Source organism: Acomys russatus, chromosome X, assembly GCF_903995435.1.
Source record: "Acomys russatus chromosome X, mAcoRus1.1, whole genome shotgun sequence".
Classification (NCBI taxonomy): Eukaryota; Metazoa; Chordata; class Mammalia; order Rodentia; family Muridae; genus Acomys; species Acomys russatus.
Genome location: NC_067169.1, coordinates 94,193,349 through 94,207,297, shown reverse-complemented (window position 1 = coordinate 94,207,297; position 13,949 = coordinate 94,193,349). Strand labels below are relative to the sequence as shown.

The following is a 13,949-nucleotide window of genomic DNA, read 5'->3' as shown; positions in this document are numbered from 1 at the left end:
TCCATAATCAGTTCGAAGCTAGCCTGGGGTTTATGAGATCCTGTTTTAAAGAAACCAAAACAGAATCAAATGTCTTCCTGTGTTTGCTTTGATTATTACTTTAATTATTTTGATCTTGTAATAGATTTTTTTTTGAAATCTCCATCTAGCTCCCCTACATCATTATCCTAATTTGAGGTCTGGTTTTGTATTTAGAATTTACAGTCATCTGCAGTACTATTCTCAGTTCAGGTCTGTTTATCCATTTGGCAGTGGCCTGAGATGAGCTATGCTCTTTGCCTAATTTGAAAGTTTGGGTGCTAGAGAGATCTATAACATTTAATACTGATATTGAATGCATGATCTATTTATGGAACTAGGTTTTTGGTTGTGGGTAACTATAAATATAACACACAGGTAATACTTAAGTGTGTTCAGGGAGGAAATAGAATTGGAGTCAGGTTGAACAGTGTTGATTGAATTTTATTAGATCAGACTACTTGCTATAAATAGAAAAAATAGCCCCTCTGGTCTGCTATTCTGAGCCAGATTGACAAACACATAGTAAACACACTCAAATTAGTAAGAGCTTCTTAACTCTTGCTCCCACTCAAATCACATATTTTAAGACAGGGACATACTAGCTATTTGTGAACCGGTTTCAACAGTGATTTTTCAAGCTTTGAGGTCATGGTGTGTGTCACAACTCTTTAACTCTGCTATTGTAGCTTGGATGAGTGTGGCTGCATTCCAGTAAACTTTTAAGGATACGAAAATTGGAATGTCTTGTAACTCCCATGTTGTACAAAAGACTGTCCTCTTTTCCAGTCATTTAAAAATTATTCATGCTATTTTTAGCTCTTCAGCCAGATTTAGCCCATGGGCTGTAGTTTGGTGACCCCTATTGTTAAGGAACTCGAGAGGCAGCCTGCTTGTTCAGTCCTTTAATAACCTGATGTTCTCTATTTCTCCATGGATGTACACTCTCCCACTCAGAGGTTAAGCTGGTTCTATAGACGTGGGCTGGGTTAGATCTCTTTATTTATTATAAAGTAATTCTCCCATCTTAGAAGTATAATACAGTGCATGTATATCATGTGGTATACTGTTTACTTAGAGCTATAAATAAATCTGCATTATTCACACATATGTGCTCACAAATGAAAGAACAGTTTAGGATTTTAGCTTTAACTGGTCATCTTTTTCTATACTTTATCATAAAAATATGCCTGCTTTTGTTAGTTGAAATTTATTTTATAAGAGCATTTCTGACTTTTGAATCAACATCTTTTACTTTTGGACATTCATTTTTGATTATACTCATTATTTGTTACACACTTTTTCTCACCTACAGCCCAGGAGTGTTCGCTGGATGATGACACCATTCTAATACCAATTATAGTTGGTGCTGGTCTTTCAGGCTTGATTATCATTATAGTGATTGCTTACCTAATTGGCAGAAGAAAAAGTTATGCTGGATATCAGACTCTGTAACACTAATCCACATGTGATCTCTGTTACAAAATAATAAAGCAAGTACAAGTTCACGCACGCAATACTGTTGAAGGTACATTTAGTTACAGCCCTGCTCTTAGATTGGGTGGTATAGTAGATGCCAAGCTCAAACAAAATCCCAAATACCATCAACTACAAGTGAGTCATATGGTTTTGATTTCCCTGACTAAGAAGTTTTAAACTACTATAGCAAAAGGCACGTACAAAACTATCTGGACTACAGGTTCTGTTTGATTGGCTGGATTTCTGACAAGAATGAATAGTGTAGAAAAAAAAGCAGGTGTTTTCTGCCTACAGGAGGTTGACTTTGGATATCACAGTCTCCAGTGGATTTGTACTTGCTCCTTTTGCATTGTTCATGACTTTCATTTGTAGGTTAACTTAGCTACTTTGGCACTGCTCCATGTTTGACCTATGGAAGAGCTGTCAGTAGGTTTGAGCAGAGCCCAGCAGTATCATGTTCTTGCCAGGAAAATTCTTTTCCTATGCTTTTTGAATACATTTGTTTTAATGTGGCTGAAATGAAAAACACAAAGGCTTTTTAAATTTTACAATAGATGTTAATCTTTTTATTTTAATCTCTTTTTAAAAACTGGATACTTCAATCTTTTAAATTGCAAGACACAAGGCAATTCCAACTGGGCACTTCAATCTGGTTTTAGGTGCTTTAGAGATAATTGCTAGGCAGTGCCAAATGAGAGCATTAGTGCTTTGTACCCAGAAATTGGCCTCTACATGCAGCACTAAGAGGAATGTAGATTTCTCTTGAACCTTCCAGTCTTCCTTTTTGGTGGCAATATGCTTTGTTCTTTCCTTTTTTTCCTTAAGAAGAAATGTTAGTTTAGTATGTCCTAGAACTTAGATAACGAAGTGCACTTAACGTTAATAAAATAGCTTGCCCCTGGTCCAGAGGTCGTGGTCTTGCCTTACTTAGTCCATTAACATGGTCTTCATGTCCAGTTGGCATTGACTGCTACAGCATTTACTGATTTGGCTTTCATGTTTAAGTGGTTCTGTGATACTCAAGACTTACGTAGTTACTGTTCATTGTGGTGCTTTTGATTTCAGTTTTGTACTCAGAGATGGCACCAATTGTTCATTTACAGTGCACCATCTTATGCTTATATGAAAGAACAAATTAGTTCACCCTGATAGTTAGTACATCATGTATTCCTTGCAGCTTCTAGGAGATCTTCCATACATGTATGCATTCATGTGTACACTTTGGTATAGCCCAGCAAATATTTCTTAAAGTACTGATCCACAGCCATATATAGATGGTTCTTATTATTTGGGGAGGGCAGATTATATGCCTTTCATTTACAAGGAAGTAAAGAACTATCTGGGTTCCAAAATGCTGATGTTGAATATATGTTACATATGCACACATATATAGGCAATTGCATGTTAGCATGTTTATGTCCGTAACTGTCTTTTGAGTTATATAAGAGTGACAGAGATTGTGTCACTTCAACTTGCTGTCTACTTAGTCTGAAAACCTTCTTACTAGTTCAGAATCATATTCCTGTCTCCTAGAGCAACAGGGAACTGCATGGCCAGCTTAAAGCACTCACTAGAAATGAAACAGAAATCTGATTTTTGAAATAAATTTTTCATTAAACTGTGTTTTAGCATAAGCTTGCTAATCTTAAAGGATTATGCTTTTAAGAACACAGGTATTATATATTTGTCATGAATCAACAAAACAGTTTTTAAAAAAGACTAATTGGAACAAGTGGGTGCCACTGGCTTAATGCTGTTAATGTTTCTAGAAGTTTTTACATTTAGATTATATATCGGATTCATATTAAAATACCTCTAAAGCACTGTTTTATAGAAAGATCTGACTTCAATAAATATTTTTGTATTTTACATGGGCCAGTTTATGTAGTGCTATGTACACTATTGTTTCCTAGAGACACACTATCTTTATATCTTTTGTATTTTTGTTTTGTTTTACTGCTTTTGCTACTTGATGGTAATACTCTTATTTGGTTTGGGATGTTTTTCCACACTTAGCATTGTATGAGAAGCCAGGCGTGGTGGCGCACGCCTTTAATCCCTGCACTCGGGAGGCAGAGGCAGGGGATCTCTGTGAGTTCGAGGCCAGCCTGGTCTACAAAGTGAGTCCAGGATAGCCAACGCTATACAGAGAGACCCTGTCTCGAAAAACCAACACCCCCCAAAACAACAAACAAGCAAGCAAACAAAAACCCAACAACAGCATTGTATAAGAAACTGGTCCATGTAAATACTTTCCATGTTTTTTTTTCAATGTTTAAAATGCTAGTTGATGTACATTATCTCTTCTCAGATATTTGCCTGTCTGTTTGCCCAACATTGCTTCTAAATCAATAAAGATTCTTTTATTTCTTAAGGAAAGTTGCTCACATTTTTTCCCGTGGTTAAAGTGAAGATTTTTGTATATTACATGATGGAAATTTCAAACGGGGAAAAACATCTTAGAAGAAGTGCTCAAGAGTAGAACTAGACTGCAGTACATTTTGTCTGTGTGCTGCTCTGTCTGGAAAGAAAGTCCCACATGTAAAGTTTGACTGACACAAGGATGGCTGCAGAATAAGAATTACTTAAGACATGCCTAGGTTCTAGGTCTGGATGATTTTATTTGGCAAGACTCTTACAAGGGGAGAGAGAGGTGGGGGGAGGGAGGGAGGGAGGGATGAGAACGCACGTGTGCACATGCTTGTTGAATCAGGCTCCCAGCTAGTGAGGGAAATAGTAATCTAGGATATTTGTTTCATAGTAAAAGCTTCAGAACATCTATTTAGTACACTTCTCAATTCTTAAATCGAGGTATCATTTCATATTTATTACACAATCTGTCTCTTAGAGTATTCCCCAAACACTTGGTTTCCCAATCTCCATGTAATTTCCCAGTCATATTAGTATGTCATGCAAGACAACATAGCAACCCAGATGGCAGGTTTCTCCCGGGTTACCGAGGTAAGCTACGGGGATTGCAGTTTGTTATCACAGCTCTCAGCTGTGACTTTGGCCAGGTCACTGAATTTCTTTGGGGGTATTAGTCTTATAGGTTTCTTCATCTAGAGTTTGGGGGCTTTAAAATTCTGTTTACTCTCTGGTTTTTCGAGATAGGATTTCTCTGTATAGCAGCTCTGGCTGTCCTGGAACTCCCTCTGTAGTCCAGGCTGGCCTCGAACTCACGGAGATCCACCTGCCTCGGCCTCCCAAGTGCTGGGATTAAAGGTGTGTGCCACCACCACCCAGCTTTTACTTCTTTGAGTAGTACATTTTGTTTCAGAAAAGATAAATACACCCTTGAGTATTTTTGAAGGAACCGGAGAAGCCACATGTTTTATTTCAAGTGCTTACTTAAACTCAGTGAACAATATACGGCTTACATTTCCTGCATACTCTCAAGAGGAAGTCTTAGAAGATTCATATATTTTTAAGATTATGGCACTTTCTATCTGTTTGTTTAGGTAGATAAATTATCTTGGTTTCATTTTTCTTCTACTGATCTCCTTTTCTTCTACCTGGGAAGCTAGATTCCTGTCTGTAATCATTATATTTTATCTTTGAAATTGGTGTAGACATGTATAAGTTATACTGAATAGCTTCAAATACTTTGTGTGTATACATGCAGGTACTTACATGTGTGTATTGTATAGTGTGTGTGTGTGTGTATGTGTGTGTGTGTTAAGGCCAGAATTCTATGTCAAGTTTCATCCTGTGTACTTTCTACCTTTAAAAAAATATTTATTTATTATGTATTCAGTGCTCTGCCTGCATGTGTGCCTGTACGCTGGAAGAGGGCACTAAATCTCACTATAGATGGGTGTGAGCCACCTTCTGGTTGCTGGGAATTGAACTTATGACCTTTGGAAGAACAGTGAGTGTTCTTAACCTCTGAGCCATCACTCCAGCCCCCTCTACCTTATTTTTGAGCCAGGGTCTTCATTAATCTGGAGCTTGTTGTTTCTGCTAGGCTGCCTGGCCAGAGTATTCATGGGCACACCTGTCTCCATCCCCCAGTGCTGACCTGGGGTTGCAGATGCACATGGTGGATGCTAGGCATCTTAACTTACTTCCACATGCTTACACAACATGTACTTTTCCCACTGACCTGGCTCTTCAGTGCCACTTTCAAGTATCTGTTCAGCTTCATGTGATAAACTTAAAATGTTTTCGAGTATATATCTAAAAGATAAATAAATAAGGTGAGTCAGAAGTGACTCTAAAACAGAACAATTAGTTTTAAAGAAGAGTTTCATATTTTGTTATAGATAAAACTGTTTTCTAAATCTTAGACTGAAAATTATCTTTGAAAGGTCTCTGACTAGAAAATTGAAGAGTAGCAGGGTGTATTTTTTCTTTTATAGGTAATTATTCAATGAAATTTTAATGGCCATGAAACATTGTTTTTGGGTTTTCAAGACAGGATTTCTCTGTGTAATAGCCTTGGCTGCCCTAGAACTCACTCTGCAGACAAGGCTAGCCTGGAACTCAGATCCTCTTGCCTCTGCTTCCCAAGTGCTGGGATTAAAGGCATATGCTGCCACTCCTGGCAATCTTTTAAATTTTATTGATCCCGTGGCTTTGAAACTTTTTCACAGGGTTGGGTGTATCTCAGTGATAGAGCACTTTCTTAGCTTGTATCAAGCCCTGAGTTCAATTCCCACTGCTACAGGATGGGAGGAGAGGATAGTGGGATGGAAATCTCAACAGTTAGGCACAATGCCACACACTCCTTTAATTGCAGCATCTTGGAGATAGTCAGATCTCTGCCAGTTCAAGCCCATCCAGGTCTGCATTACTGACTTTAAGGTCAAACAAGATAGCACAATGAGATCCAGTCTCAAAAAGTATCCCACAAATACAGTTTATTTCTTTTCTCAGAAACATTTTCATTGTAGTATTAAGTGTACATTAGGCAAATAGCTGAGGTCAAGTTGACCTACATAAGTATTTATTTTCTTCAGGACACAGTCCTATTAACTCTGTTTTAGTGGTGGAGCATACCCATAATCTCAGCAGATCAGGATTTCTTGGTCATTCTTGGCCACATAGTGAATTTGAGTTGAATTTGGACTGTATGAGATCCTGTTTCAAAAACAGAAGGACAGCAGGTAGCCAAGAAGAGACTTGATACCCTATGAGAATATATAGGGGGAGGTAATCCCCCTCAGGAACAGTCATAGGGGAGGGGAATAATGGGAAAATGGGGGGGGGGGGAGGAATGGGAGGATACAAGGGATGGGATAAACATTGAGATGTAACAAGAATAAATTAATAAAAAAAAAACAGAAAAGAACAAAGAGTAAAGCAACTGTTTTTTAATCAGAATTTGTTTCAGTTACCTACAGATTCCTTTAAAGTTAAATTCATAAAATCAATAGTTTTATAAATTAGTATTTCACATACAAAGTGAACATTTTAAGTAAGTGACAGCATCTAGAAAGATCTTTGTATTAGTAGAATTGCCTTTTTGATCTGCTCTGGGAATAATTGTCTTACATGAAAGCCTTATTGGCAATATTTATGTAAGCTATTTCAGTATTAAGTCAAACACCCTATTTGGGAAAGAGAGGACTGTGGAGACTTTAGCCTAAATAAGAAATTAAGCTACTAATGATTGTTTTAAAATCCAAGAGGTATTAAATCCAAGGCATAATACTTTATGGTATATGCCACCTAATAGTTTCTAGGCTGGGTGGTAATGTGGGAAATTGAAGGGGCAGAGTTAACGGAGCTCTTTAGCACCCCATCTGTTCTCAAGTCAAATCTGGCATTATCAACTATCTGGATTCTTAATAGAACACACTTTAAAATGACCATCACGTTGGCAGCAAAGTCAATGTCAAAATGTCTATTAACTCTGGGGTTGCATCTTGTTTCCAGTTATTGTCCCAGAGACTGGCAGTCAGAAAAGTGCTTGGTACATTTTGTGATTGCAAAGCATAGTCAGAACTGCATTGCAGCCTGTTCATTCTTTTTTTATTTTTTGTGTATGAATTTTTTTGCCTACATGTGTGTATCTGTACTACTTGTGTTTCTTTGAATGTGGAATAAAGAAGAGGGCTTCAGATCCCTTGGAATGGGAGTTACAAATGTTTGTGAGCTGCCATGTGGATGCTGGGAGTCAAAACTCGGGTCCTCTGGAAGAGCAGCTAGTGCTCTTAACTCCAGTTCCCTTCATTCTTTCTTTGACACAATCCTCAGACTTACTTAACTATATGATTTATCAACCTCTGGTATAGTCTAACCCCTGGAAGAAAACTGCAGGCAACACGAGGCAAGGGATTGGTGAATACTGGTAAGTGGCGTTTCACCATCCTGTTCCTCTTTGTCTCTTTGCAAGTGTCTTATCTCTCCATCCTTCCCTGCAGTTGTCGTAGATTTTTCTTTTCATGATCAGTTCTTCTGGAATCTCATTTCTCTTATGTCCCAGAAACCTTCTTCAACATGTCATTACCCTTGCTCAAAGTGTGTATTTAGAACTAGCCAACTGGGCTCAGTCTGGATGATCTCAATCTTGGTGGCAGCATCCTAATCAAGAGGCAGCTGAACATGCTCCTTCTCCTCCCGTCAGGCCTTGTTAATTGATTTTGGCCACATCAGTGCCATAGTTTCTTCAAGGCCTATTGGATCTGGTGCTTGTTGGCCTTGACATCCACAATAAACACAGGTGTGGTGTTGTTCTCTATTTTCTTCATGGCTGACTCAGTGCTCATAGGACTTTGACGATGGCTTAGTGGTCAAACTTCTTTCTCCTGGGTGTCCTCTTTCGAGGGTATTTGGGCTGCCTCTGGAGCTGCAGTGTCTTGGGCCACCAGAAGGTGGGTGACATGGAGATCTTTTTGTGACTGTGCGTGCCTTTCAGCACTGCCTTCTTAGCTTTCAAGGCCTTCACTTGGGCTTTGGCTTTGGGAAGGGCAAGAGCTTCCTTTTTTGCTTTTGGCACCAACTTGTCAAAAAGCACCTTGCTCTTTTTAAAATTAAATTTAAAAAATTAAATGTAACTTCTTCAAACTGCAGATGGTAATAAAAGACACTTCTAAAAGCTCCAAAGTCCACATTCATAAAGGGGAACTATTAACTCTGTATCTGCTGTCCATTAACTTTGCTGAGATACCACACAGAACACACATTCAAGCAACTCCACTCTGCCGATAAGACAAGGGGGGAGAAGCATTAGCCTTGTTCTTTTTATGAACATTTATCTCATCTTACACTCATATTTATCTACTCCAGATGCTACCTTTTCTTTATGTCCCTCTGCTAAGTACCTCCATGCTGTCTTTTTCTTAATCTTAAATGGATAGAAATGGCTTTATTCTCCTTAGTCCTTGATGTCATGATTGATCACCAGCTAGTCCCTTGCCATTCATTTGTCTCTGTAGCAGTTTGACTCATACCACAATCCTCCCCATCGCTAGATCTAATGGGCATCGTCTCAGACTTCTCTAGTATAGGAAACTCTTCTCTCATGATGGGAGCTCTCCCTTCCTGAGCTGTGACGCTATCTTATACCCGCCTTTCCTACTTCTTTTTTATACCTTTGTCCCTCAAATTTAGTATTCCTAGGGGTTTTCTCTTTGGCCCCTTTTCATTGTACTTTCCCCAGTTTACAGACAGTTTGGTTGGGACCCAGGTATCTTATTTTGTTAGTGTTTAAAAAATACTACAGAGAATAAGGCTTTTCATTAAGGTAGTTTCCTACATGCTTGCTCTTGCTGATGCTCTTTCCGCTTCCCTCTTCCTGCTTTCATGTCACATATGTTGTGTCACACTCTTCCTCCCTACAGTTTCATGACTGTATATACAAATTAATATAGTATCTGAGTATGAGAGAACTCATGTGGTATTTGCCCTTGAGTCTGGCTTATTTTGCTTTTAACACACTAATTTTAGTTCTATCAATATTTCTTAAAAGGGGATGATTTCATTTTTCTTTATGGCCAAATAAAATGCCAATGTATATATGTACCACATTTTCTCTATCTAGTCACCTTTTCATAGACATCTGGGCTGGTTCCTACTATGTATTTTACTACTATGTACAGTGCAGTAATAAACACAAATGTGCCAGTATTTATGGTAGGATAGACTCCTTTAAGTATGTACTCAGGAATGGTATAGCTGGGACACAGACATCTTAAATTCAACCCAAAACTGAGTATCTCCCTCTTCTACATATCCTCTTTCACTCTCTAACCCACTCATCCTCAGTAACTATGAGTGCTGCAAGTCTAAAATTCACATTTTTCTTTTGGATTACTATCATTATGAAGGGCACCACCATCTACATAACCACTCAAGTGTGGAATTGGAAACCGTCCTGTTATCAAAGCCTGTTACACTCTTTACATCCATTTTTGTCAATTTTGCCTTCTAAATTGATCTATGGTCTCTCCCTTTTGTGTCTACACGTCATTAACCCAGTTCAGGAAAATTTTATTGGTCACTTGGATGCTAGTGATAGAGATGGCTCCTGGCTTACTACCTTTCATCTGCAATTCTTTAAAAAAGCTTGAATTCATGTTACTGTTTGTTTTTTCATTGGGATAAGGCAGAACCACCTAAGAGTTAAATTCACTTTTTTTTTTTTCTTCCATCCATTGCTCTGCCAACTTCCTTAGCATTGTTCCTGGAGTTTTAATTTTTTTACCCTCCATGCGTTTACAGCACTTTTAAAAATTGTTTTTATATTTGTTTGCTTATATTGCTTTTCTTTTTTGAGACAGGGTTTCTCTGTGTACCCCTGGCTCTTCTGGAACTCTAGACTTGGCTGGCCTTGAGCTCAGAGATCCACCTGCCTCTGCCTCCTGAGTGCTGGGATAACAGGCACCACCCCCTCTTTGCACTGTTTCTTAACACCTGCAATGCATAGTTATTACAATTAACTAATCGTTAATTCCTTGTCTTAAAAACTCAGATCACGCACTCAGAGGAGCCAGAGGCAGGTGGATCTCTGATTTTGAGGCCAACCTGGTCTACAGAATGAGCTCCAAGACAGACAGGGCTACACATAAAAACCATGTCTAGAAAAACCAAAAAACCAACCAACCAAACAAACCCCCAAGACCCCCAAACAAACAAACAACCTCCCCAACAAAACAAAACACTCCCCCACTCAAGATCAAATGTCACCTTTCCAAAGTGTCTCATGTAACAAAGCTGAGTTGACTGGGTGCCTGAAACCTTTCCATGCTCCTTTGTGTATTGCTTGCCTCACTACAGCACATCTTTTCTAACTGCTGATTTCTTTGACTCTCGCACTAGACTACACACGTTTTTATTTTTTAAGTTAGTATACCGCATTTTATTATAACACTTCATACATATACTCCATTATATTTTATTCTCTTTTCTTCTTCACCAGTGCCTTCCCTGTCTTTCCTCTTCTCCTCTTGCTGATCCCTTCTTGACAAATAGCCTCTCCTGCTTTCATGCCATCCTTAGACCTTACATATATACCACATAAATATCATCTCCTTCCTCTTTAGAAGCTTTCCCCCTCTCATGGTCTTCTTTGTATTTACACACACATTTAGAAACTGCATATAAAAAAATGGTGTTTGAGTCTGACTTATTTTGGTTATTTAACATAGTGATCTTCAGTTGCAGTTTTTCCAGCAAATGACACAATTGCACTTTTCTTTATGACTACATATTGCTTTCTTTATCTATTTGCTCATTGGACATCTAGGTTAGGTCTTTATATATTTTGTGACTTGTGCAAGTTTCCCTGTGATGTGTTGATTTTCTTTTTTGGATATGTACTCGGGAGTGGGATAGCTGGGTTATATGGTAATTCTGTTTTTAGTGTTTTTGTTCTGACACACTAAATTAATTGTCTGTGGATACATAGCCAGAGTGAATCCCTGGATGACTGTATATATGGTATTTCTCTCTTTAACTTTCAGATTAATTTTGTTTCTTTGAAAATTTTATATATGCATATATTGTTTTCTAATCAAAACTCTGTCCTGTAACCTTTTAATCTCCCTCCCATCCCTATCAACATGCCCTACTTCCTGATCAGTCACTTTTCCAGATTCATGCTTTTTTTTTTTTTTTTTTTTTGAGGAAACTTGATACTTATTTCCCTGGTGGCTAAACCAAGTTTACATTCCTACCAGTAGCAAATAAGTATTCCTCTCTTCCTAGACTACACACACATCATGAAGTCAACAATTGATGCCAACAGGGCCAGATTATCTTTTCTTATTACCAAGCGAGCTCACATGTTATGTGTTGAGCATTTGTGTCTGCTGTAAATAGCTATTTATTTGGTGAGTTAGTACTTTATAACATTCAGGATTCAGTGTGATAGTTGGCTCTGAAAGCCCCAGGCTGATCAAGGAAAAGCGAGTTTTAGTTAGTCATTGGTTTCTGTAAGAAGCCTGGGAGTGTGTGATCACTATAAATATTTCTCCCCTAATGACTACTTTTTTAATTGAAAAATAAAATCATTCATATTACATCTCAATTGCTATCCCATCCTGTGCATCCTCCCATTCCTCCCTCCCTCCCACTTTCACCCCATTCCCCTTCCCCATGACTGTGACTGATGGGGACCTCCTCCCCCTGAATATGATGCTAGGGTATCAATGACTGCTTTTTATAGAGGGGGTACACATACAGGTGCTGCTTTTTGTTTTTGTTTGTTTTAAGGACTCACTTTTTAGGGACCACCTCATTTACTGATATGAGATATCTCAATACTGACAATGAATGCTATACTGATAACTTGCTATTTTGATGTAAAAAAATCTGTATGTTGGGAAGTGCTGTCATTTAACTTAAAATGGAGACGTATGAAATGCCATTGTCTCTGTTCTCAATTGTCCTCTTTCCACATCCAGCTCAAGACTGCAGTGCAGATGAAGACAACTTCCTTGTGCCCATAGCAGTGGGAGCAGCCCTGGCAGGAGTGCTTATTCTAGTGTTGCTGGCTTATTTTATTGGTCTCAAGCGCCATCATACTGGATATGAGCAGTTTTAGAACCTGCAATCTCATTGCTTATATTACAAAATACATTAAAATAACAAGGTTTTCTTGTTTGTCAGCTGTATGAAGCACTTTGCTGCTTAAAACAGACACCTCAGAACTTTCACTCCTAAGTCAGTTCCAGCATTTTGAGATCAGTCTTTTTTTCATAAAAAACTGTTCTCTGATCAGCTTAAAATGCAGACTGGCTTTTAAAAAAGAAAAAACATGTATGTGCAATATTTTAAGGTCTGTCTTAAGAAGCTTTGGCCAAATTGGGATCCTAATCCAAGATGCCTTAAACCTATTAACATGACCATTATTTAAAGTATGGAGTTGTATCTTACTGAAATTAATAAACACTGCTTCCCCACTGGTGTTCTGTTTTGATGTGTAACAGCTGTCCTGATTAAAACTCATCACTGCTATGTCTTTACATTTACTTCATGGTTTAAAATGCCCATCAGAAATGTTCAGAGAGAGAGTCCTCAGGGCCATCCACATTTTTATAAGATCTCAAGAGAAACCAGAGCATTTTTTGTTTTGGTTGTTTTTTGTTTGTTTGTTTGTTTTTGAGACAGGGTTTCTCTGTGTAGTTCTGGCTTTTCTGGAACTTACTCTGTAGACCAGGCTGGCCTAGAACTCTCAGAGATCCTCTTGCCTCTGCCCTCCTGAGTTCTGGGATTAAGGCATGGGCCACCACTGCCTGGCGGGCTAAGTATCACTTTTTTTTTCTGGTTGTGACTTTCACAGATGCCTTGAGTTCAAGTTAAATATGAAATTAGATTCTCAAACTTGTGATTTTTCCCTAGGTTAAAAACAGGCTCGGGCAGGGGCTGTCTCTGACATGAACTCTGTTGCTTGCTCTCCGATCATTTCGCCCTGGCAGGGTGGCCTTGTCAGGCCACAGAGGAATAGGATGCAGGCAGTCCTGATGAGATTTGATTGACTGGGGTCAGTTGGTAGGGGAGGAGGGCTCCCCCTTTCTGAGGACTAGGGGAGGGGGAGAGGGGAAAAGGGAGGGAGAGTGGGACAGGGAGGCTTGACAAATGCAAAGATCACAGGCATGTGTTAATATACCCAACCTGGGTTTTAAAGAAAATTTTATTTTTAGCAGTATAGACTGAAAAGATTCAAACATTTAACCACTTGCCTTGTTTTCCTCTTTGGATGCCTGGTTAGCACTGAAGGATAGAAGATTCTATGAACTAATTAGGACAGATTGTGTTGTGTTTCTCTACCTCATCTTGTTGATCTCTGGAGCATTAAAATCTATTTAGTGTTGTCATCAGACTGGTACTTATGAAATGGAAGCTAACAGCAATCTCAGAAGGGAGGTAACGAAGCACTGCAGCTCTTGCTTCTCCAAGACAGCCACTGCGGGCCACAGTGCTGAGAGGGGCTGAGAAGGAGGCTGATGGCATTAAAATTAGCTAGACAGTTAGTCCAGATTGAAACATTTTCATGGTAAAAGTGA

The 13,949-nt window shown here is 38.7% G+C and overlaps 1 protein-coding gene across 1 annotated transcript in view; it reads left to right on the top strand.

Moving 5' to 3' along the window:
- Lamp2 (lysosomal associated membrane protein 2) overlaps positions 1-12,873 on the top strand; it is a 48,626-nt gene extending 35,753 nt beyond the window's left edge. The window contains exon 9 of the mRNA XM_051142560.1: positions 12,348-12,873. Coding sequence (XP_050998517.1) covers positions 12,348-12,487 — 140 coding nt within the window. The 3' untranslated portion in view covers positions 12,488-12,873. The remainder of the gene's footprint in view (positions 1-12,347) is intronic.
- Positions 12,874-13,949: the final 1,076 nt, after the last annotated feature.